The sequence below is a fragment of the Panthera pardus genome, unplaced genomic scaffold (assembly GCF_024362965.1).
Source record: "Panthera pardus isolate Hobbes unplaced genomic scaffold, ASM2436296v1 HiC_scaffold_6, whole genome shotgun sequence".
Taxonomy (NCBI): Eukaryota; Metazoa; Chordata; class Mammalia; order Carnivora; family Felidae; genus Panthera; species Panthera pardus.
The window spans coordinates 57,459,905-57,485,331 of record NW_026526991.1 but is presented as its reverse complement, the minus strand read 5'-3'; the positions used below and the strand labels follow the sequence as shown (position 1 = coordinate 57,485,331).

Sequence of the window (25,427 nt, the reverse complement as noted above, 5' to 3'; positions counted from 1 at the left end):
TTAGAAAGCAAGGAAGTTAGCAAGGACTTAGAGCATTGTGTCAAAGACCAGGGGCACCTGGGTGCTCAGTTGGTTAAGTGTCGACTCTCGATTTCTGCTCAGGTCATGATCTCCTGATGTATGTACACACCACTCACCTATAAAATATTCTTGCCAAAGACATTGAACCTGAATCTGATTGTGCTCCTAGATTTAAGTATCAATTCACAGGAAATAGAGGGAACAAAGAAATTGTGTGTGTGTGTGTGTGTGTGTGTGTGTGTGTTTATGTTTATTTATTTTTGAGAGAGAGAGAGACAGGGTACCAGCAGGGGAGGGGCAGAGAGAGAGGGAGACACAGAATCTGAAGCAGACTCCAGGCTCTGAGCTGTCAGCACAGAGACTGACGTTGGGCTCGAACTCAAGAACCGTGAGATCATGACCTGAGCTGAAGTCGGAAGCTTAACAACTGAGCCACCCAGGCACTCCCAAAGAAATGTGTTTAATAATATCTTGGGGATGTGATCAGCAAATCCAAGACTATGGGAAATTCTACTGCAGTATTGTCCTCCGACCCAGGCAAGGGGCCCCTGCTCTGACCCTCCTCTAGCTGTACCCCTCTAGATGGTGAGAAGTCCTTGGGCTTCCCAGGGGACACACTCCACCCAGAGTTGATGCCTCCCTTTCCAGACCATATTCTGGCTACTCTTTCTCTCTCAAAAATAAACAAACATAAAAAAATTAACATGATGCTTTGTAACAAGGTCCTTTCACTCAAAAGTACATTTAGACTCTTATTTATAAAACTTTAAGTTGGTCTCAATTTTTAACCAATGTTGTAATAAACATTCTTTCACATGTATCTTTTCTGGTTTGATTACCACCTTTGGATATATTCTTAGAAGTATCATTGCTGATTCAAAGGTATGCATATTTAACATTTTGATACAGGTTGCCAAACTGTAATTCAAAAGGGCTGACCCTCTTTATACTCTGACAGAGCTCTATCTCCTATCTCTGCTAATAACACCTTTTGTAAACTTGGCTAATCCAATGAAAACATGTTATCTCATTGTTGGGATTATTTATATTTCTTAAATAGCAAGAATAAAAATATTTTCCTATGCTTATTTGGTGTGTGTGTTTGTGTGTGTGTGTGATTTGCTTGTTCATGTTCTGTACCAGGTATGGTTAGGGTGTTAAACCTTTTTATTGACATGTAAGAGATCTTTGTATATTAATAACATACGCTTGTGTCATGTATTTTGCAAATATTTTCTCTTGGGTTGTTGTTTCAACTTTAACTATAAATGTGCGTGTAGGTGTGTGTGTGTGTGTGTGTGTGTGTGTGTGTGTGTGTGGGTAGGGGGGTGGGTGGGCAGGGTTTTTACCATGCAATAATTTTTAATTTTGTGTAGTTTAACCTAAAGTTTAATAGTATTGGGCTTTGGAGTCACGTTTAAGAAGCCCTTTCTGACCACAAGACTATCTACAGTTTTTGTTTTTTTAAAACCTCATGCATCTTGGGCATCCTCTTTTGTCAATATACATCTACCTCATTCTTTTTTACAGTTGCATAGTAATGAATTATATAAATGAGTTTTTTTTCATTCTCCCCCCCCCATTATTTTCCCAAGAAGCCTGTTTATACATTTTTTTCTTAATCATTCCCTCCATGAAATTTCAATACCACATATATACTGTATATCTACATATGTCAGGCATATTTGTGCTTTATGCATAAAAAATAGTTTTTTTTTTGTCCCCCACCTCCTGCCAAGAACCAGTTTTCATCTCCTTGGTTGTGATATTGCCCCTCTGAGATTGCATGATATAGATACTCCATAACTTAATTATTCCACATGTGGGTAATATTTTTGATATTCCAGTGCTCTATTATCCATACTTATGTTTATATATACATTTTGTTTCTACCGGATAAATTTCTAGAATTGAAAAGTTGTGTCAAAAGGTATTAATATTTAAAAATTTAGCAGATAATGCTAAAGATTGTGCCAGTAATATGCCAACCAATATATATTGAGAATCTGGCTTCAATTTTCACATTTAAGTCATAAATCTATTTGGAATTTATTCTGGAATGATGAATAAGGTAAAGATCTAGTTATTTTTCTCCCCCAAATCTAGCTCATTGTCCTTAAATATTAAATACTTTATCAAATTAACCTTTACTTGATTTACCATATATTAAATATGACAAATACTCCTATTATACTCAGCCTTTGGATTCTGTTACATGGCTGTTTGCTCATACTCTATTACCACCCTATGTTTATTATTATTGCTTTATGTTTCAGTATCTGATTATATCCCCCTATTTTTTTGGTATTTTAGTGTTTTTTCTCTCAGTGAACTTTGGAGTAATTCTGCCTAGGCAGAACAACAACAGGCAAACAACAACAACAAAAAGCTCTTGAAATACTATTGGGATTAAGATTGGGATTGTACTAAATTTATTAATTTAGTGAGAGCTGTGGAGTATTATTACAAAGTACATTATAGAGTAACAAATTTAAAATAAGGCATAGAAGAAACAGAAATAATGTTGACTTAATGAAATATACCTGTATTAGGATGTTTTCAGTAGTAAATGACAAAAGTCCAGATAAAACCCAAGTTTAAGCATAAAAGAGAGTTTATTGGCTCATTTAACTGAAAAGTCCAGTGGCAAAATAATCTTTGGGCATGTTTGGATACCTGGGCTCAAATAATGTCATCAGGATTTGGTTTCTATCTTCCAGGTTGGCTTTTTAAGCTTCAATTTTAAATAAGCTTCCATGGAGTAGCAAAGGTGGCCTGTCTACTCCATGCTTATATGGTCTTTAGCACCTGCAATATCAGAGGAAGAGAGTCTTTTTCCTTATAGGGTTAGTCAAAGTATCAGTGATGGTTGTCATTGGCCAGATCTGGATCAACTATAGGAGGAGGGGCAGGGTGGGGAGTTGGGAATCAGTTCCACTTGAACTACACAAGCTACAGCTGGGGAGAAGTGGTTTCTTGAAGGGATGTGGAATAACAACAACAAAAAAAATGCAGGAATAATGTACTATAATACCTACTTACTTATAAAAAGAGGATCTTAAGGAAGCACTAAGAAATAGTAGAGTTGAGGTGCGATTGGGTGGCTCAGTTGGTTAAACATCTGACTCTTGGTTTCCACTCAGGTCATGATCTCATGGTTCGTGAGTTCAAACCCTGCGTCTGTCTGGCTCGTCACTGACATGGCAGAGACTGCTTGGGTCTCTCTCTCTCTCTCTCTCTCTGCCTCTCCCCCAACCCCCTCTCTCTAAATAAATAAACTTTAAAAATTAAAAAAAGAGAAATGTTACAAAGTTAAAGTTTTAAGACTATTTTCAGCATATCAAAAGTTACTTTGGGGCCATAAGGGTAAAAAGAAACCAAGTAACTACTTAGGAAAATATGTTGAGAGATTAAGGAAAATATTATCTCTGTTATTAATATTTGTTAGAATTATAATGCTGATTCTTGACAATGACTCTTCTCTCTTTTCTTGATCTCATTACTGTTTAGATCCTCCAAAGTCTTGGTTCATGAATTTATCCTTTTTTTTTTTGCAACTCAGTCCTCTTCTTTTCTAGATTTTCCCCCTGTTAAGTAACTCCATTCCCTCCCTCCCTCCCTAAGCAAATCAAAAGCCTCTGAATTCTATGGTCTTTCATGCTCCTCTCCCTTCTAATCATTGGTCAACTATAAAGACACTGTTTAGTTGGAAGTCATTGATGATTTCCTTAATCACTACATCCAATGGCCTTTGATCCTCCTCCATGGCTTGCTGTTTCTATAGTATTTGACAAATACTGATTGACCTGTCTTGCTTGAAATGTGGATTTTTGGTTCCTATGTAACTCATTCTTCTGATGCCTCTCTTAGTTTTCTGATGACTTCTTCCCCATCCAGAGCCCTCACATAGAATTTTCAGGTTCAAGGTCTCTGGGCTTAAAACTCTTTCTTTATCAGGCCCCGAGGCCTGAGTCCTTTATCAGGTAAACTACAGGTAAACTAATTCTCAAAAATTAAAATATTTGTCCCAACCTTCCTAGTCTTTTTCTTCTAGTGCTTACCTATATATCTCTCATTTTCCTGGGGTGTTTGTGTGTTATCCAAAACATACCCTAGGCATTCCAACCTTTTTGATTTGTTTAGTGCTGTCCTCTCACCTAGATTATCTTTCCCCAAACTCTGCCTGACATAGCTTTTCTACCCTTTAAAGTCTATTTGAATGCTATCTCTCCCATACAGTGTAGTAGTTAAGGTGGTTTTCAAGGGACAGAACTGGCTTGAAATCCTGGCTCTTGTCTTTACCAGCCATGTGACCCTGGACAATTTATCTGATCTCTGTAAACCTGTTTCCTCTTTTGCAAAAGGGGAGTACCATCCCCTTTTACAAAAGGTTAAACGTGATCCCACTGGTTGAAAGCCTTTCTGTGTATTGCAGGAATCCCATCTCACTTTTTTGCTTCAAACATTGTCTTGATTTATAGTTCCTCATGTTAGTGATTCTGGTATTCATCATACTAACTATTCATCTTACTAGTTTTTCATTAAATATCATAAATATGCAATTATGTTATAGTTATTCTTTCACAATAAATGAGGGCAGAAACTTTGTCTTACATGTGTTTCTATTTCTCACTGTACTTAATAAGAGCTTGTAATTACTGAGTTAATAAATAGGAATATAACCTTTCTGAGATGTTGCTAAATTCTATGAAAATAGAATAAACACAATAGTAATAGAGGAATCTCATATTATTCCCTTACCAGGACCTAGGGAAGAATTTTTCTCAGGTTTCTGTACCAAACTATACTTCTGTCTTTAAAAAAAATTTTTTTTTAACGTTTATTAAAAAAATTTTTTTTTCTTAACGTTTATTTATTTTTGAGACAGAGAGATAGAGCATGAACGGGGTAGGTCAGAGAGAGAGGGAGACACAGAATCTGAAACAGGCTCCAGGCTCTGAGCTGTCAGCACAGAGCCCGACGCGGGGCTCAAACCCACGAACTGCGAGATCGTGACCTGAGCTGAAGTCGGACGCTTAGCGACTGAGCCACCCAGGCGCCCCTAACGTGTATTTATTTTTGCGACAGAGACAGACACAGCATGAATGGGGGAGGGTAAGAGAGAGGGAGACACAGAATCCGAAGCAGGCTCCAGGCTCTGAGCTGTCAGCACAGAGCCTGACGTGGGGCTCGAACTCACGGACCACGAGATCATGACCTGAGCCGAAGTCGGACGCTTAACCAACTGAGCCACCCAGGTGCCCTTACTTCTCTTAAACAACTTAAAAAAAAATCTTACAGACCATGTGAAACTTAGAACTATGTTTTGCTTTAGTTGCTAGGGGTCTCAGACTAATTTGTGGTAGCATGCCTCTACCAATTACATAGGACCTTTTGGCATGATTATTTTGGGGGTATTAACATACCCTTGCCTTTATTTTCTTTGTTTTCCAATAACCTTTTACCTTTTCCTGTCATTTTCTCCTATTATGGCATATACCTCTTTCTGAGCACACTCAATCTTTTCTGAGACTGGTGGGGGCATTGATAAATTATATGCATCTATAAGATACATTTAAAAAATAGTTCTCTCAGGTTGTTAGAGTATCAAATTTCTTTTGATCTTCTATTTCACAGAGAGCCATCATCTATTTCAAGGTCATCAGGAGAGCACTTCCCCAACTTCCTTCCTCACTTACAAAGTTAGTCACACCTTTATTTTATTTATTTATTTTTTTTAATTTTTTTTAACGTTTATTTATTTTTGAGACAGACGGAGCATGAACAGGGGAGGGGCAGAGAGAGGGAGACACAGAATCCGAAACAGGCTCCAGGCTCTGAGCTGTCAGCACAGAGCCCGACGCGGGGCTCGAACTCACGGACCGTGAGATCATGACCTGAGCCGAAGTCGGACGCTCAACCGACCAAGCCACCCAGGCGCCCCAGTCACACCTTTAAAAGAGCAACATTACGGGGCGCCTGGGTGGCTCAGTCTGTAAAGCGTCTGACTTCAGCTCGGGTCATGATCTCACAGTTCATGAGTTTGAGCCCCCACATTGGGCACTGTGCTGACAGCTCAGAGCCTGGAGCCTGCTTCGGATTCTGTGTCTCCCTCTCTCTCTGCCCTTCCTCAGCTCCCACTCTGTCTCTCTCTCTCAAAAATAAACATTAGAAAAAATAAAAGAGCAACATTTTATATGTCCTGAAAAATATATATTTGTCATGTGGAATACAGATAAGCAGAAAGCAGAATAGCAAAAAACAGAAAAACCCACCATGTGGTAAGAACCTACATATCGCTGCTTTCATAACCCACTTTTCTCTCTTAACAATGTACTTTACACATCTTTTCTTAACATTAGACTCCTAAATAATTTTTAACGGTTCAAGGCATCCCACTGATTATGTATCAGGGTAGTCAATCAGACTGCAACTCTACATTCCCTTCCTATAAAACCTGAAGATGCTCTTTTTTTCTTTCAATGTTTATTCATTTTTGAGAGAGAGAGAGAGAGAGAGAGAGAGAGAGAGAGAGAGAAAGTGCCAGCAGGGGAGGGGCAGAGAGAGAGGGCGACACAGGATTCAAAGCAGGCTCTAGGCTCTGAGCTGTCAGCATAGAGCCAGATGTGGGGCTCAAACCCATGAACTGTGAGATCATGACCTGAGCCGAAGTTGGACGCTTAACTGACTGAGCCACCCAGGCGCCCCATAAAACCTGAAGATGCTTTTAAGGAAACTAATATAAGTAAACTTCTCTTATTTGCAACCATGTTATCCATGTCTAAGAAGTATGGGTATAATGCATTTCACCTATCTTTCATTGGTGGGCAAGCTGAAATGAACTCCATCCAGCTTAGTATGTGTGCAGTTTTGATTACTTCCTTTTGAGAACTTCCTAGAAGTACACTTCCTTAGACAAAGTATATATACGTTTTAAGGATACAGAGTCCTAAAATGTCTGGGGGGGTGCCTATTTAACTGAGCCCTTGCCCAACACATATATTATTTTCTTTTTAATCTTTGCCAATTTTTTTTTGCATACTCTTTAAAAAAATGTTTATTCATTTTGGAGAGAGCGAGTGTGAGCAGGGGAGGGGCAGAGAGTGAGGGGGACAGAGGATCCGAAGCAGACTGGGAGCCTGATGTGGGCTCAAACTCAGCAACTGTGAGATCATGACCTGAGCCAAAGTTGGATGCTCAAGCAACTGAGCCACCCAGGCTCCCCAATCTTTGCCAATGTAATAAGCATTTAATATTCCATTTATAATATTACTAATGGGACTGAGTATACATATTATTTGCCATATATATGTATTTTGAAATATCTTCATTACTCTTGCCAACTTATAATAGATTTAAAATTATAAACATCCACACCCCCTTTGACATCTTCCTACCAGGTTCCATTTCCTAAGCTATTTATGTACTTGATGTGTGGATCTTATCTCCTCCTATTTCTTTTTTTTTTTAATTTTTTTTTAACGTTTTATTTTTGAGACAGAGAGAGACAGAGCATGAACAGTGGAGGGTCAGCAAGAGGGAGACACAGAATCCGAAACAGGCTCCAGGCTCTGAGCTGTCAGCACAGCTGTCGACGCGGGGCTCGAACTCACGGACCGCGAGATCATGACCTGAGCCGAAGTCGGCCACCCAACCGACTGAGCCACCCAGGCGCCCCTCTCCTCCTATTTCTTTACAGAATCATTCAATCAGTTATTCTCTTTGTTGGCAGTATCTTTAACCTCTGACTACTAGTTGTTGTTGTTTTTTTTTTTCTCTTGTACTAATAAACACCACTACGTCTCCTCTTCTTAAAGAAAAATCCTAAATTTTTTCTTTTCCTTGCCATTCTTCTCTGGCTACTGACCTTTATCTTTTCCTTTACAGCCAAACTTCTTGAAAGAATTGCCTTCACGTGCTGCGTCCGCTTCATCTCTGTCTCTTCAATTCACTACAAAACAAGATTTACATTCAGGTCTTCAAAAGCCTTCTCTGTTGCTAAGATTTTAACAACGATTACATCCTATGCATATTTATGAAAAAGCAGGGTACAAGATGATTTTCCCCAAATAAACTCAACTGTGTAAAAAACATTTGGGCTGAGAAAACAGTGATAGGTAATACCTGACAAATTGAAGTCACTGCTAGGTAGTGGGGAGGACGGGTGGCTTTTTTCTTTTTACTCACCTGAAAAAAATTTACTTTGATATTAGAACACATTGCAATGTAATATTGGAATTATCAACTTAAATTTTCTACAAGGAAGAAGAAAGCTTAGAGAAGTGACACGAGCCACTGGGCCACACTTACTTTCTTCTCCAGGAGGGCGTGACCCAGACCCCACCCCCCCCCCTCCCCGGGTGCAGGTGTCCCCGGCGCGGGCACGACTGGATGACCTCCTGAGAGGACAGTCTTGTCTTAGAAAGGCCCTCATGCCCCTCATGCTGATCCCAAATGACCTCTGAGCATCCCGGACTCTACTGCCTAACAGCTTCAAACCGCGGATAACCGCCAATCGCTTCCAGTTGCCCTGGCAACAGCCAGCAACCCTCGCCCCGCCTAACCCGGCGTCTGTAGGTCTTCCCAGAATGCTGCGCGCCTTCTCTCATTCTCTTCTGGTTCGGAGGGCTGGCTCCTTCCGGAAGTAGATGCCTGTAGTCTCCTGTGACTGCTGGCGAAGAGGCGTTTTTTTCTGCGGAGGGCTGGGGGGGCTTGGGGGGCTGGGGGGCGGGGTGGGGTGGGGGGAATGTTTTGTTCTTTCCCAACATTCAAAATGACTGGAGAGCTAAGGAAAGGCTGTAAAGCCATCCCATTTTTGTGGGCCCTAGATAAATGGATTAAACCTTATTAAAAAGCTGAAAGATGGAACACACTTTAAAATGATATGCAACTTCACGTGTTGCTGTGACATACTTAAACAACTTACAAGTAAAAAGCAACTATTTTTGCTTTAGAAAACGAAGAGAAGCCCAAAAACAAAACAAAACACCCACGTCTCAGCCACAGAGAAATAAACACTGGGGTAGCCTTCCAGACTCTTGCCACAGATACAGTAAATGAACTTTCAAAATGGGATCGCGTTTATGCTGTTTTGTAACTTAACTTTTATGAATATGTTTAAAAGGACACTACAACAATATGGTTTCACGTATTCCATTGTATCTCTTGGACACTGAAACAGTTTCTGTCCTTTTTGCTCTTGTTTGGTGCTGCAATGGAGAAATGAAAATCCTTGTAGCTAACTCTTTGCTCATGTTCTCATTTCTTTGTGATAATTACTTTTCTCTTTCTAACTTAGTCCTTTGTGTTTGCACTTTCTTATCTCTCCCACAACACCTTCCCATTCCACTCTGTCTTTATACTGTAAAGGGATGAAGGTACACACACGGCATCCAAAGCCTACTCAGTTTTTTAAAGTTTACTTTTCTGATTGTAAAGGTAATACGTGCTTATTGTGGGACACTAGGAAAATTCAGAATATAATAAAAATATCCCAGTATCTAGGCATCTACTGATCATGTTTTGGTGTAATTTTTTTCCAGTTTTCCTTCTTTGTTGCCTTCAGTGATGAATATTGAAAAAAATATTTGCTAATTTGGTGGGGGAAAGTTACAGCTTTTACTTTGCATCTTTTTCCTTATTCATGTAGCTGGATAGGATTTCCAATAGTATTTCACATGCTTACAGGCTATGGTCCATGTCAGGCCCCATCTTCTCTAGCCTTTCCTTAGTGTTGCAGACTCATTACAATAACTTGTAATGGCGTAGTTTTCTATATGTTTATGTGGTAGCTCCCTAACTAGATTGAAAGTTGGTTGTGTGGTCCTGGATAAATTATTCAATATTGCTGAGCCCACTTTCTTTATTAGCAAAATAGTGATAATAACACTTATTTTGCAGGGTTGTAGTCAAAATTAGAAATAATGAATTTAAGGTGAGCTCAATAAAGTGGCTTAAAAAACTATTATAGCTTTAGCAATCTGTATTTAGGAGGTGTTCATATTTTCATATTTCAGATGAATGAATAATCCTAGCAACCCATCCAATTTGTGTGTTTTTCATTTCCCCCCTCTATTAGCCCATTCGTTTTGCCCTTTTATGCTATTTCTTCATGGTTTTCCTTGTAATTACAACATGTATCCTTGACTAAATAAATCTACTACAAATTAGTACTTTTACCACTTCCCAATCAATACAAAGCCAGTAGAACACTGTTTAACCCACGTGACTTTTGCTGTCATTTATTCTACATACATTTCATTTTTATCTTTCTATGATTTTTTTTTTCTTTTTACCTTTTGACCTCCTTCACCTGGTTCTCCCATTCTCTACTCCCACCTCTGGCAACTACCAAGCTGTTCTCTGTATCCTTGAACTTGTGGGCTTTTGTTTTTGTTTTTTTAGTTTGCATATCTGAGAGAAATCATGGTATTTGTCTCTCTGTGTCTGACTTATTTCACTTAGCATAATGCCCTCGCAGTCCATCCATGTTGTTGCAAATGGCAAGATTTCGTTCTTTTTATTTTTTGACTGGACAGTATTCCGTTGTGTATTTATACCGCTATTTCTTCATTCATTCTTCAACGGACACTTAGGTTGCTTCCCTATTTTGGCTATTGTAAACCATGCTGCAGTGAACACGGGGTGCATATATCATTTCAAGTTAGTGTTTTTGTTTTCTTCGGCTAAATACCCAGAAGTGGAATTGCTGGATCATATATGTTGGTTCTATTTTTAATTTTTTGAGGGTTCACCAGGCTGTTTTTCACAGCGGCTTCACCAATTTACATTCCCATTAACAGTGCACAAGGGTTCCCAATTTTCCACATATTCATCAACACTTGTTATTTCTTGTCTTTTAGATAATAGACATTCTGAGAGGTGTGAGGTGATATCTCATTGTGGTTTCGATTTGCACTCAATCTAGATATTTATGAAGCACTCATGACACATAAAGTACTCTTTATAATCCTCAAGGTCTCTTGAACACGAATAATTTCAATGTGTTTCTCACATAAACCATATGCTCCTCTTCAACCTCATCATTTCTCTTATTATTGCCTTCTCAGTCTCTGCCATTATGCTTGGTCCATCATAGTAGGTGCTGAAGAAATATGTGAATTGAACTGGGTAATTTAGTGGAAAAAGAGAAACACAAATTAGTTAAAACCCGACAAGTTGTGATGAAAATGATAACAGATGCAAAGTACTTGGTACGCTGGGAGACCAGGAGAGAATAATTTTGATTAAGATATCTGGGAATACCTTGCAGAATGGGTAGATTTGATCACGACCTGGATCATAAGGACTGAGGAAAAGGGCTTAATAGATGGAAGTGAGTTAAGGCTTGGAGATGGAAGGAAACTGGTTGTGTTATGTTATCAGAAAGTTATTTGGGGTGGCAAGAGAGCGGGGTGGGTGAATGGGCCCAGGTGAGACAGAAAAAAAGTAGTTGTGTCCCACATTTTGAGGATTTTGAGATGACCAGTCATTATAATTGCAGCTTTCAAACGTTTCTGAGAAGTACTGCTTTCAATATGGCTTGGGATGTCAGGAGACAGGTGGGCCAGACTGCAATTGGTCTGCTGGTTGGAAAAGGCAAGGGAGTGGGACGGTGCCTGAGACCTTCGGAGCTTGAAGGGACTTAGTGGCTAGTACCGAGGAAGGCGTGTCCACAAGGAGGCGGGCTGCTTAACCACGCTTACGAGGACGGGCCAACCAAGCCAAGGGGGAGCAGCGAAGCCCACAGCAGTGTCCGAGACGCTTGCAAGGGCACTTGCCAGGCCCGAGTCTTTCCGCCTGTAGGCGATCCAGAGCCCCGCACCCTCTCGGCCCCCGCTCCTCCCTGGGCATCTAGCCCCGCCCCTTCCCGCCTCTTCCCGCCCCTCCTCGTCCCTCCCGCGCCTCTGGCCCCGCCCCTCGCCTGGTCTCTAGCCCCTCCCCTCCCCCCGCCTCTCGCCCCGCCCAGCGTCCCTTGCTGGGCTCGGAGGCCCAGCAGCCGCAAAGTCCTCAGACACTGTGTGTGGCGGTCATCTTGCCTGGGGCCGGTTCGGCTGGGCACAAGGAGGATCTGGGCGGCCCGGTTGGCGGGAAGGAGGTTGCCTTCCCCGGGTCTCATACCCGGCCGCCCGAGGCAGGAGGAAGCAGCGGCGAAGTCTGCGGGCGGCATGGCTGGAGCTCCGGACGAGAGCGGGCCCGGTTCTGCTGCGGGGGAACAGCTGCAGCAGCAACACGTCGCGTGCCAGGTCTTCCCCGAGCGGCTGGCTCAGGGGAATCCCCAGCAAGGGTTCCTTTCCAGCTTCTTCACCAACAACCAGAAGTGCCAGCTTATGCTCCTGAAGACGCTGCAGACAAGTAGGAACCGTGACCCGGAGCCCGGGGGTCGGCGGGGTGGTGTCTGCGACCCAGAGGGCAGGGGTCTCTGGGTTCACCCCCAGGTGTGACATGAGCAGGGTTCAGGCATCTCTGCGCAGAGTCCGGACAGATTCGGCCTCGTGGGGGCGGGGTGGTGGTGGTGGTGGGGGTTTGGGCCTCAGTTTCCCTATCAGAGGTGGTGTTGGGGCCTTTCAGCCCTACTCTTGCTTGTGGATTGAGGGAGGAGTCGGATAGGAGTTTGCCCTTTTCAGTCACACTCACGGGTCTGATAGATCCTCTGATTTCTCATGTAAATTATGCAGCAGTATGGGGACTTCAGCGTGTGGGCGAAGCAGAGTTTTAAAGAGACTCGTTAATTAAGGCATTACTGCCGGCGCGCAAGAACAGTTTTGCAAACTACCTTCGTTGGAAGGGGTTCTTAACCTTCATGCATGGATGGGCTTCCCAGCGTAGAAACCTCTGAAATGGACTACGAAATCGTGTGCATGCATCTGAGTGCATTTTTCTGGGGAGAGAGTTCTAACTTCATCATATTCTGGAAGAGGCCACGGACCCCCAAAGAGTCAAGAATCACTGCTGTGGGTTAAATAGGGACACAACTACCTACTGACCAATTTCTCTAGCCCCAGGGACATTACACTAGAGATTTCTTAACTCCTTTACATTGACATGGACTTCCTAAGTTTACTTCAGATACATTTAGAAAATCGAAGTCTTAAACCTTCTTGTCTGAAAGCAAGGTTACTATTTCATAGCTGGCCAATCACAGTTCAAAAGCCAACCACCTAGAGATTTTCCAGCCTTCTTGAGTTTATCCGCATGTTGGGGAATCCAGGGAGGGGGGAGGGGAAAGGGGCTAATGGGAATGATGAGGTTGTATTCACTTGGAAATATGTATCCAATGCCTCCTAAGTTCTGGTGTGGGGAAATACAAAGATGAGTAAGGGTCTGGACGGTGCATTTTAGAAGTTGAAAGTGGAACGCAGTGGAAAGAGCTGGTCTGCAGAGTTGGATATAGGTTCAGATCTGGTCCCTCTCCTTATCAGGTGTGGAAGACTGACTTAACTCTCTGATCTCCTTTATCCTTATCTGCACACACAAAAAGGGAAGGGTAGGGATAAAAATACCTCTTTTAGGGTTGTGAGGAATGGATTTTATAAATGTAGATTGCGACCATGTCAGGAGCTGAGTAATGGCTAACTGTGTTTACAGTGGAAGAGACAAACAGTGGAGGCGATGTAGAGAAAGGATGTGAGGAGGGTGGCGAGCTGAGCATGAACCCCAGTAGGAATTAGCAAGTCTCAATTAGCAAGAACCCCTGGAGGGTTGCTGGGAGAAGTGTTAGTGGTATTAAAGCATCAACTTATAGCTTTACAATCCTAAACCTGGGACCTGGCCTCAAGGGAGATCTTTGTTCTCTCTCTCTCTCTCTCTCTTTTAAATTTAAATCCAAGTTAGTTAACATATAGTGTAATGATGATTTCAGGAGTAGAATTTAGTAATTCATCACTTACATCTAAACCGAGTGCTCTTTTTTTTTTTTAAAGCAAATCCATTCTAAATACTTTAGGTCCTGTCTGAACCACTGTGCTCCCTGCACTACTACTACTACTACTACTACTACTACTACTAATAAACTTATTATTTTAGTAAGAGTACTATAGACTTTGGAACCCACTTCAACTTTGTAAAACTCTCTTAGTTGCTTGAATAATAAAACACTTAATATGGTTCTTGATGCCTGATATACACTAAAAACACTTATTACTAATAATTGTTTTACTGTTCATACTCTTAAGAGGGGGCAGTTAAAGTAGTAACCTATATCTGTCTTTTTCATCTCCCTACTTTTCTTTTACTCACTTGTTTTTCCTTTCAGCACTTAAAAAAAAACCTTGGTTTCGTTTTCTAATTTTTTGCTTATGTCATATGGTATGCTGTGCATTTGTGTGTTGAGATAAGACCCCTATGTGGAAAGTTGATATTAGAGGCATTTGGGTTTGTTTTACTTTCCCGTAATTATTACAGGCTAATAGATGCTTAGAAGTGGAAGGTCCTGGGGCCCCTGGGTGGCTCAGTTGGTTGAGCATCTGACTGCAGCCCAGGTCATGATCTCGTGGTCCGTGAGTTCAAACCCTGTGTCGGACTCTGTGCTGACAGCTCAGAGCCTGGAGCCTGCTTTGGATTCTGTGTCTCCTTCTCTCTCTCTGCCCCTCCCCCACTTACGCTGTGTCTCTGTCTCTCAAAAGAATGAAAAATGTTAAAAAAATAATTAAAAAAAAAGGCAGTGGAAGGTCCCACAGGACCTTCGCACACTACACTGGAAAACCACTGTGCCATCACTGACCAGAGAGTTTATACACCTCTGCTGGAACAGGTTACCAGTTCTTCGAGGCTCCTTGTGGCTACCTGTATATTGTAGTCACAGCTTTAATTGTTGGGAAATCCTTTCTCATACTGTAACTTCTACTCTTTGGTCCTTGTTCTGCTCTCTGAACAAATATTATCTGCATCTATTCCCACACGGCAGCCCTTCAGATACTTGAGGCCATTGTGGTCCGAGTTAAGATTTTTATTCTCCCTTCCACATCCACATCCACAACTCCTTTCTTGCTTCTTACTGAGCATAGTCCTGTACTGTTCTAGTTGCCTTCCCCCGGGGAAGAGCTGAAGTTGGCCGGTCCTGTTTAGAGTGTGGTACTTAGAATGGGACACTGTTACCCTGCGGTCTGATCAGGAAAGACGCCAATGAGCCACTTACTCCCTTCCTCTCATCTGGATGCTGTGCCGCAGCTCATTTCTATGGAGAGGCCCCAGATTCCCTCATTCTTTTGGTATATGCTTTAATGCAATGTTTTCGATCATGTAACTAAACATGGGCTTTACAAGCATGTTTGATATCATTTGAGATGTTTAGTAGTATTCAGGTATTTGTGTCACAGTTTTATTTCATTAAGGACTTATTTTTATGTTAATTTAAGCTTGTCTTTTCATAATCATCTTTTACCAGTTTTAAGATAGTATTACTTCATTAAGATTTGTGGCTTACTTTTCTTTTTTTTTTTTTTTTTTTTTAATGTTTTTTACTTATTTTTGAGAGACAGCAAGACAATGTGAGCAGGGGAGGGACAGAGAGAGGAAGACACGGAATCCGAAGCAGGCTCCGGGCTCCAAGCTGTCAGCACAGAGCTCGATGTGGGGCTCGAACCCACAAACCATGAGATCATGACCTGAGCCCAAGTCAGATGCTTAACCGACTGAGCCACCCAGGGGGCCCATGACTTACTCTTTCATAATATCCTATACTGCTTTTTGGAGAATTTAATTGGTGCTCTTTTTTCCTGATTAGCATACCTAATTGAATCAAATATCTTTCTAGATCCCTACGTCAAACTTCTACTTGATGCCATGAAGCACTCAGGTTGGTAAGTAAATCTATTTAAAGTGGTCGTCTGTATTCCGGCTGCTAAAAACAAACAAACAAAAAACACCCCAATCTGCAACTTCTGACAGTTTTTCACTTCTGGCCACAAAGCCTTTTCCATATGGTAGGTGTTGGTGATTCTGCGTTCTTTCCAGACAGGTCTGGCTCTCTTCAGACATCTTCCGCCCTAACTCTAAATCTCTGGCTCTACCGTTCACCTCCGGTATTTAGTAAAGACCACACTTAAAGTCTTGTAAGTAATTACCAAACCTGGCTTTCCCGCTCTACCAGCCTCAGCATCGTCCTTCATGGAGAAGAAATCTCGGCTTGTTATGTAGGAGCCTTCCGGGTGTTGTTGAACCTTGAGGAAATTAGAGAAAGTGACGTCTGAGGTCCACTTCTTCACAGTCTGGCCCAAGGATAGCAACTCCAGCATACTTCCAATGTGGCCTTAATCAGTTGACCAGATGCTTGATGGAACCTCGTCATGGGAGTTGAACTAGGATAGATTTTGCAGGGATGATTTCCTTATTTTACAGATGAGACAACTGAGTCTTGAAGGTGTTAGTTTTGAGAGGGCTTGATGATATAGGGCTCCCGACTCCTTGCCCAGGGCTGTTTCCCTTGCACTACTCGCACACTGCTTTTGCACATTGTCTCTTTAATCCATTCTTGCCTTTTAGTGCTGTTAACAAAGAAAGACACTTTTCTTGCGAAGACTGTGATGGAAATGTCAGTGGAGGGTTTGATGCTTCAACATCTCAGGTAGGTATTTTTGCCAAGTTGTTCTCTTTCCTGATGTTTGCTAAGCACCTTCCACATGCTGGGCGTTCTGTTTGGTAGACTTTGTGTATGATTCAAAAACTGAATCTTATGGTTCTTACTCTTAAGGAGCTTATGCTTTCCTAAGGGAGATGAGCCACGAACACAGAGAATGATAAAAATTTGAGGGAGGTTAAACTATTTTACGTGGGTGTAGTTACCACAATGGGACTGTGATATGAATGAAAAATACCAACAGATTCAGCTAGAGCATATAAAGCTTCTTCAGGGACAAAGAAGACAAAGACTGTTGCCCACGGAAGGGGTATTGTGAGCAAAGGTGGTGTATTGGGAAAGGACAAAGTATATTTAGGGAATGGCATGTTGTCTAGTGTAGCAGGAGGGCAAGACTGTGTGGGGAATATGGGGAAATAGGGTTGGAAAGAAAGGTAAGCCATATGGTGGGAGGCTTTGAATGCGTAGTTAAAGAGTTTCACCTGTACCTGGTGAGAAGTGATATACCTTTGAAAATTTTTGATTAGGGGAATAAGGTTTCTCATTTGGAAAATATGGCTAATGATTATATCTGTCTCATAGAACAGTTATTAGAATTGAGTGTGATACCTCATGTAAGGTGCTTAGCATAGTAAGCGCAGTAAGCATTCAATAAATATTGTTAGTTTTAAGTAATTGGAGAGTTTTGACAGTATCTTGGAGTTGGTAGAAGAATTATATTACCCTCATGTGATGAGGGTAGATGAAGGTTTTATAAGTAACACCTCCCATCTTGAACATATCACCCTGTTTAACAATACTTACTTGTTTCCTCCTGGGGAATTTTATATATATTTTCGTTATTTATAGCTGTTTCACAGTAATCATGAGAAAAAAAAAAAAAAACAGCATAGGAATGAGAGGTCTGGGTCTTGGAGTCTGGTAGAATTGAGTTCAAATCCAGTTCCCCTGCTTATTGGCTGTGGGGCTTGGGCAAGCTGTTTGCCTTATGCTCAGTTTCCTCATTTGTAAACTGATAATAACAATTCCTAATAGCTCTCAAAGTGGGTCTTGGTAAATTCATCCCCCCCCCCCCCCCCCCCGCCTTGGGGTTAAATAGAGTGGACATTTTGAACTTGTATCTTACTTCTCAGTAGTGTTGAGCATAGTTGGGCACTCCTTTTATTTTTTTTAAATTATAATTTGTATTGTGAAGTGTTTCATTCACACAGAAGAGCAAGAAACCTATACGTATGCTTTTGGTCACAGTAATAAAATGAGCACCCGTGTAACTGCCACCAGATTTGAGAAATAGCACATTGCCAGGATTTCAGAAGATTGTGTGCCCCTCTTGGATCACATTTCGTCTCCCTTTCTTACTCTGACTTTTGTGATAATCATTCCCTGCTGTTCTGAATAGTTTTACCATCTCTGTGTACAAACAATGTGTTATTTAGTTGCCTGGCTTTTAAGTTTTATACAGGGAATATTTTGAGTTCTGTGTGATACTTTGTAGTTTTATGAAATCACCCAGTAGTTAGTTTCCCAGAACAATTCTTTTGTTGAGTGTCCTGAGATTCTTCCATGTTGTTGTACACACCTCTGGTTTGTGTAGTTTGGCTGTTGTATAGTGTTCCTCTGTATGTCTATACTGCACTTTACCGTATTTATTGTTTCCAACTTTGTTATTAAGAACAATACTGCTGTGAATATTTTTCACATCTTCTCCTGGTGCACATGTGCAAAAGTCACTCCTGTGTCTATGCCTAGGAACAGAATTACTGGGTCATATAATATGCATACACTTGGCTTTAGCAGGTAATGTCAGACACTTTCTTCCCCTGGTTTCCAGTATATGACCCTCTTTGCTAGCTCACCTCCCTCTACCAGCTGTTACACGTGGAAGTCTCTTAATCCTCGGTGTTAGATCCCCTTCTTTTCTTCCTCTGTACTCTGCCAAGGGGATCTCATTTCTTTTCCTAGGTCAGAGCTCTCTTTTGAACTTTATATCTGTATATCCAGATGCCCACTTAGTACCTACCCTTGGATGTCTTAAAGGCACCCGAGACCTCACAAATTTGTTCAAATCCAAACTGATGATTTATACCATCCCCTATCCCCACCCAACCTGGTGTTGTAGTTTTGCATATCTCAGTGAATGGTACCACCATCTATCCTGTTACCCAAGCTAGAAATGTAGAGATCATCCTTGTACCTCTGATTCCCTTCCCATATTCTATCACTAACTTTTGTCCAATTTGCCTCCTAAATATTTTATTTTTTTGGGGGGGGGGGTCTTACTGTCCCTGCTCAGGTACCATTATCTCTTGCCTAGAATACCTCATTAGCCTTCAACCAGTCTCTCGGCACCCAGTTTGGTCATCTGCTTATTTTTACAACTGGAGTCAAAGGATAAAAACAAACAAAAGCACCTCCCTGTCTCACTACTCCCTTTCAGTGACTTCCCACTGTTCTCAGGATACAGAGTGATTTGGCTCTAGCGGACCACGCCAGCCTTATCTCATGCTTGTCGCCTGCAGCTCTGTGCTTCAGCAATACGGGCCTGCTTCCAGCCTCTCGTTCTGTTCCTTAAGTGCTCCTCTCCTTTGCACAGGTTGCTCCGTCTGGCAGGCTTCCTTCCCACCTTCAAATTTAACTCCTAATCATCCCTGAGATCCTCATTTAAACATTCCTTCTGCAGAGAAGCCTTTTCCAATCCTCCAGACCAAGTCAGGCATTCTCATTGTATGCATTCATGACATCTTGGATTTTTCTTCATGACACCTGTCATTGCACGTATTTAAACATTTTGGCAACTGTTTGATTAATTTCTAGGGCCATTAGTATATATTATAAATTTTAATTATAAATTATAAGTAGTAGATCTCAATAAATATTAGTTGAAGGATGAATGTTGCATGAATGTATATATCATTCATGTTGGATGAATAGCACATATCTCAGTGTCTGGAACATAGTAAGTACACAATAAATGGTAACTATTATTACTAGGATCCCTCATGTCTTTATTATTCTTATAGGGTCCTGCTCAGTGTGCTGTTGGCTTTTTGCACTTCTTTCTGAAGGTCTTTCTGAGGATTTTTCCTGGCAATTCTAGTAGAATGAGACAGTGGTGGTCATTCATTGTTGATTCATTGCTCATTCAGAAACTTGATAAGAAGCAGTTTACATATATTCTCATTTAATTCTCACAATTCTCTGAGGTAGGTACTCTCATGATCTCCTTTTTATAGTTGAGGAAACTGAGGCACAGAGACAGAGGTTAAGAAACATGCCCAAGGTCACCGAGTTAGTAAGGAGTGGGGCTGGAGTTTGAACCTGTCTGCTGCATTCCAAAGCCCGCTCCTAATATGGTGCTGTGGAGTCCACCAGCTCACCGAGGATGGCATTTAAGTGCTGCTGTAGTTGAGAGAGAAAAGGGAGAAGTTGGTCACTGGGAAGGCTTAATGGAACGGGTACATTAGAGCCAGACCGTGATCAGTAGGTAGGTGTAGGGTTGAGGGAGTAGGGTGGGTGAAGGCTCTGCCCAGCTGGTGAGAAGATGGGATTTACAAAAAGAGAGTGGATATTATAAATATGGAACTTCCCTTATTTTGTTGCCTCCTAGATTGTTTTATGCCAGAACAACATCGGTAGTCAGGCCCATATGAACAGAGTGGTCACCCATGAGCTCATTCATGCGTTTGATCACTGTCGTGCTCACGTCCACTGGTTCACCGATGTCAGACATTTGGCCTGCTCGGAGGTGAGTCTTGTCGTAAAAGATCTTCTTCCCCCTGGAGCACTCTGAGTTTGGACATTTTATTGAAGCATAATTTACTTAAACATATTCCTTTTCTTACTGTCGTGGCTCCATGCCATTCTTAGGTTTCTGTTTTTAACGACTGAACACGATTTTGAGACACGAGACATTTTAAGCATCTTTTTAGAATTGTCTGAATTATAACCTTTAAATTCTAATACTAGTGGTGACTTGATAATTATAAACTATTTTTCCTTCTGTGGATTCTTACTTTGTTCACCACAATCCATTGATGTAGATGCTACCATCCCCATTTTATATATGTCGAAAGCGAGGCATTTTTTAGATCCATGGGTTCGGAAGTGGCAGAGGCAGAATTACACCCGAGTTCTTAACTGGTTTGTTGTGCTCCCTCCTCTAGGTAAAGCTCTTTGCTTGCCTGAGAGTAAAACATTTAGTCTCAAAAATACAACGTAAGAAGTTTTTTTTAGTATTAAGCACACTGGATTGTTCTCAGAAGCGCGATATATTTATGCTCTTAGACACGTATGTATTTAATACTTGCATTTCATTACTCGAAGAGTGCAATGTGCTGAGAAGTTAAAAAAACGAATATACATTTCAAGCTGATGCTTTATAACTCAGATTATTTTCTCTTTCCCTTGAAATGAATAAGCAGCCCCATTGCATCTAATTATAACTCATATTATTTGCAGAGTACACTGAAACCTGAGTTTTTAAGTAAGTCTCTCTCTTGGGTGTTATGAGAATGAATGCCTGTGAGCCAGTTCAAGTGTGTTAGGTGCCTCGAACTCCTCAGAGGAACGAGGCCATGGTATTGTAGAAGTAACAAGAAGTGGGCCATTTCTGGCTGCAGTGCTTTGGCAAAAATGTGGCCAGGTTGGCTGTAGCATCTATGTCGGTAGTTAGAAGACTGTTTCATCTATTGAAGCTGCATTTTACCTTAAAAATATAGTAAATTAGAAAATATGCCCTAACTTCAGGCTGTCATGCTCATAGCATGACAGGTGTAGAATGTTCTTGATTCTTTGAAAAATTAAGAACTTAAGTTTCAAGAACTTAATTTTTCATAGGACAGTTGATGCCCTGGAGGAAGGTATGAATTTATACAGGCTTAAGGGAGGTTCCAAGAGAGTTGCGGTGTTTTGGGCTAGCGGTAGGAGGTTCATATTCTCAAAGAGTCTTAGATACTGATGTATTCAATTTTAAGCTCACATTGAAATTCGCTTTGTAGATCTTTGAAAGCATGCTTTCTTGAAGTCCTTTTGGTAATATCTAGAAATATATCTTGCAGAAAGCTTGGACTTTAACTCTGACGTCCAACTTTCTGACTTTTGGTTCCAAAAGAAATTAGTTCTTTCAATAAAGTTATTGTACAAAATTTTGAAAATTCCCTTTGCTAAATGATTGACCTCCCCCCACCCCCCACCAGCCCGTTTATTTTGCATTGTCTAGCATAGCTCATGGATATCTGCTCTTTAAAAGTCTATTCTCAGAAAAACATGCTAATGTTAGATTCTCTTACAATTTTTATAGAGCATGAGCACTTATTTTCCTTTTGTTCACCTGTCTTTGTGATAGGTTCGAGCTGCTAACCTTAGTGGAGACTGCTCACTTGTGAATGAAATATTCAGGTTGCATTTTGGATTAAAACAACACCATCAGGTAAAACTAACATATGAAATCGCTTACCCTCCAGAGTGCTATGAATGGAAATGATGAATAAAGAAATGAGAAGTACATTTAGCATTTGAAATTTGAAAGAACTACTTATATGGAAGAATACAAAATACATACTGTGTAAGGCAAACAGATGGAATTTAGTTCTACTTTTTATTTTATTATTATTATTTTTTTGTTTAAAAAATTTTTTAAGTGTTTATTTTTGAGAGAGAGAGACAGAGAGACAGAGAGAGACAGAGTGCAAGAGGGGGAGGGGCAGAGAGGGAGGGAGGACACAGAATCTGAAGTGAACTCCAGGCTCTGAGCCATCAGCACAGAACCCGATGCAGGGCTCAAACCCATGAATTGGGAGATCGTGACCGGAGCCGAAGCTGGATGCTTAACCGACTGAGCCATCCAGGCGCCCCTAGTTCTACTTTTTAATTATGGGTGAGCTGTGTGACTAAGTGAGAGGTTTTAATAGTGAAAAGAACTACAATCTTGTTCTTGGGGTACTTTTGGAAGGGGGGGAGATAAAGAATGGACGTGAAATCACAGCCTGTCTTACTTCTATCCAAGCAGTACTGGACTTAAATTTTGAAATGACCACAGTATTCTTGAGTCAAAAAGTAATACCTTTTGACAGAGACTGCCCTGCCGCACAGATTACGGCTGGTAGCGCCCCTTTCCAGGCCCGACGATGTGATAGCAGAGCTTTGAACTGGCATAGACTTGATTATGATAAGTCTCTCTTTTTCCCTTGGGTAGCAGCAGCAGAAAATGAATAGAACTAGCAACAGGATGGAAAATATATGGAGGTAGCAGGAACCTGCTACCCTCCCTGAGAGAGAGAGAGAGAGAGAGAGAGCACGTGTGTGTGTGTGCAGGAGTGAGCAGGGGAGGGGCAGATCGAGAGGGAGAAGAGAATCCCAAGTAGGTTCTGTGCTGTCAGTGAAGAGTCCAATGTGGGGCTCGATCTTACTGTGACATCATGACCTGAGCCGAAATCAAGAGTCAGACACTTAACCGACTGAGCCACCCAGGCGCCCCTGAAATCGTAGTTTTAATAGAAATACATTTTGAGAAGAATTAAACCTGACCTGTGGTCTATACATGTGTCTTCCAAAACTGTAGCTCCAGGAGATAAGTTTTTACCGTCCTTTTTCTTCCTGGAAGGGAGAAATTTCCTCTTTCTGGCAATTGTTGTCATAGCTCCAGGTGGTTCTTCCTCTCTTTCTTCTTCCTTTCTGCCTGGAGTGTATTTTTAAGATCGTTGGTTAGTGTAATTTAGGTCAAAAGCACTGATTTATATTTTCATACTAGTGAGCATCTCTGGCTCAGGCATGCTAACCAGGGTGAAATAAAATAGGGAACACACATAGAAAATGAATGATTGACAGGATGCACAGCCATAAGACCCAGTATTTGGTTATTTTTCATGAAAAGGTTAAATGCTATTCTTTTGAGCTTTAGTTTGGGCCTAGTGGAGAAATAAATTGATTTAAAAGTCTCCAAGAATTGGAATGGCGATTTAAAAGTCTCCAAGAATTGGAATGGCAGGACCTAACATATTTAGGATACTGAGAAATTCTAGCCTATTACTGTGTAACATTAGATAATTTATTTTCTTAGGTACCCATTGCAAAGAATGCTCAGGAAAAAAAAAAAAGTTGTTTGATTTTTTTTTTCCCCCTGAAAAATTAAGACGCCTTTAAATTTTGTGTGTGTATGTGTGGTTTCCTCTTGCCTCCATGGGAGAGCGCCCCTCTCGAAGGAAGAGTTATCTATTATGGGCCATCTGAAAAGTAGAGGAGAGAGACATAGAAGTAAAGTATGTTTTAAATCTATTTAAATTTTATTAAAAATCCAACCAGAACCTTATTTATAGAGTTTTGTTTTGTTTTGATATTTGCAAATTGGGACTGACTATTTGTTGGACTGCCTGAAACTTCAGAGAATGACGTCTGGTTATATTACTGGAAATGGTGAAAAAAATGGAGGAGGTCTTACTTATACCTAAGTAATTTTAGGCTGAGTTTAACATATTCCATAACTTAAGAATTATGTTTCTACTTTCTTTTTTTCTATTTTATTTTATTTTTTTATTTCAGAAAGAGAGTGAGAGTGCAAGCAAGGGTGAGGGGCAGAGGGAGAGAGAGAGAGAATCTTAATCAGGCTCCACTCTTAGCACGGAGCCCAATGCAGGACTCGATCCCACAGCCCTGGGATCATGACCTGAGCTGAAATCAAGAGTTGGACATTCAACAGACTGAGCCACCCAAGCACTCCAATGTTTCTTCTTTAGAATGACATAAATTTGTAAAATAATATGAAAGGGAATTAATTCTGATGTGGTTAGACATTATATAAAATATTATTTTATGATTAAATTTTCATATAAAATTAAAGCCATATACTTTTCTTTCTCCATAGACTTGTGTGCGAGACAGAGCCATTCTTTCTATCTTGGCTGTTAGGAATATCAGCAAAGAAGTAGCTCAAAAGGCTGTTGATGAAGTTTTTGAGTCTTGTTTCAATGACCATGAACCTTTTGGAAGGATCCCACATAACAAGACTTATGCAAGATATGCTCATAGAGACTTTCAAAACCGTGATCGGTATTACTCAAATATATGAAGACAATGACATTTTATGTTATGGAGCTTCTGTGATCATGAAGAAAATATTGTTCTCAAGTGGACAAATATATAAAACGTAAATGATCAATTAAATACATTTAAAACACAGAAGATGCTGATTCTAGCGTATGTTCAGAAAAAGTGGCTGTGGTAAAAGTGAAACTGCCTTAAACTCCAAGGCAAAAATTGTAACTTTACAGTTAGCCATTTGGTAAATAAGGGAAATAAATTACATTCTTGTATTTTCTATGTTGTACTTGTGTTTTTTTATTATTTGTATTTTTAAAAAAATTGTGATTTGTTTTTATTACATGTGGTTATTTTAAAATTTGATTATGGGGGCCCCTGGGTAGCTCAGTTGGTTAAGCAACTGACTTTGGCTCAGGTCATGATCTCATGGTTCATGAGTTTGAGCCCCGCATCAGACTCTCTGCTGTCAGTGCAGAGCCTATATTTGGATCCTCTGTCCTCCTCTCTCTGCCCCTCCACTGCTCATGCTGTCTCTCTCTCAAAAATAAATAAACATTAAAAAAATAAAATTTGATTATGAAACCTGTGAAGTGTGCTCTTGTATGAAGTTGATAGGTGACTACTGTTGGTATTTACATTAAATGTAAAGAAAAATATACTGATTTCATTACAGGACATTTACTGAGATATTAGCATGATCAAAGCATGTAAGGAATGAAAGTTGGGAATGATTTCATTCAATGATCAATGCTTCCCTTCTCCCTGTTCGTTCAACATGTATGTTGGGACCCTATGT

General features: G+C 40.8%; 1 protein-coding gene across 6 annotated transcripts; it reads left to right on the top strand.

The window, feature by feature from the left end:
- The first annotated feature begins 11,981 nt into the window (after positions 1-11,981).
- Positions 11,982-25,217, top strand: ATP23 (ATP23 metallopeptidase and ATP synthase assembly factor homolog). Of its 6 annotated transcripts, XM_053895058.1 has the most exons (8): positions 12,307-12,375; positions 15,776-15,821; positions 15,976-16,073; positions 16,504-16,585; positions 19,618-19,800; positions 20,205-20,342; positions 21,942-22,025; positions 24,456-25,217. In XM_053895058.1, exons 6-8 carry the CDS (start codon positions 20,244-20,246, stop codon positions 24,657-24,659), a joined length of 387 nt encoding a protein of 128 aa, XP_053751033.1. In that variant the 5' UTR covers positions 12,307-12,375; positions 15,776-15,821; positions 15,976-16,073; positions 16,504-16,585; positions 19,618-19,800; positions 20,205-20,243; the 3' UTR covers positions 24,660-25,217. The 6 variants fall into 6 exon arrangements, with proteins under 6 accessions (XP_019310495.1, XP_053751033.1, XP_053751031.1 ...); XM_019454950.2 differs by lacking the exons at positions 15,976-16,073; positions 19,618-19,800 and having other exon boundaries at positions 11,982-12,375; XM_053895056.1 differs by lacking the exon at positions 19,618-19,800 and having other exon boundaries at positions 15,976-16,585.
- The last annotated feature ends 210 nt before the right edge of the window (positions 25,218-25,427 follow it).

Excerpts from the sequence above, each read along its gene's own strand:
- ATP23 (XM_019454950.2), top strand. The coding sequence starts at position 12,189 with ATGGCTGGAGCTCCGGACGAGAGCGGGCCCGGTTCTGCTGCGGGGGAA. Across the intron at positions 15,822-16,503 it reads GCCATGAAGCACTCAGGTTG|TGCTGTTAACAAAGAAAGAC; the intron begins GTAAGTAAATCT and ends CTTGCCTTTTAG. Across the intron at positions 20,343-21,941 it reads GACATTTGGCCTGCTCGGAG|GTTCGAGCTGCTAACCTTAG; the intron begins GTGAGTCTTGTC and ends TCTTTGTGATAG.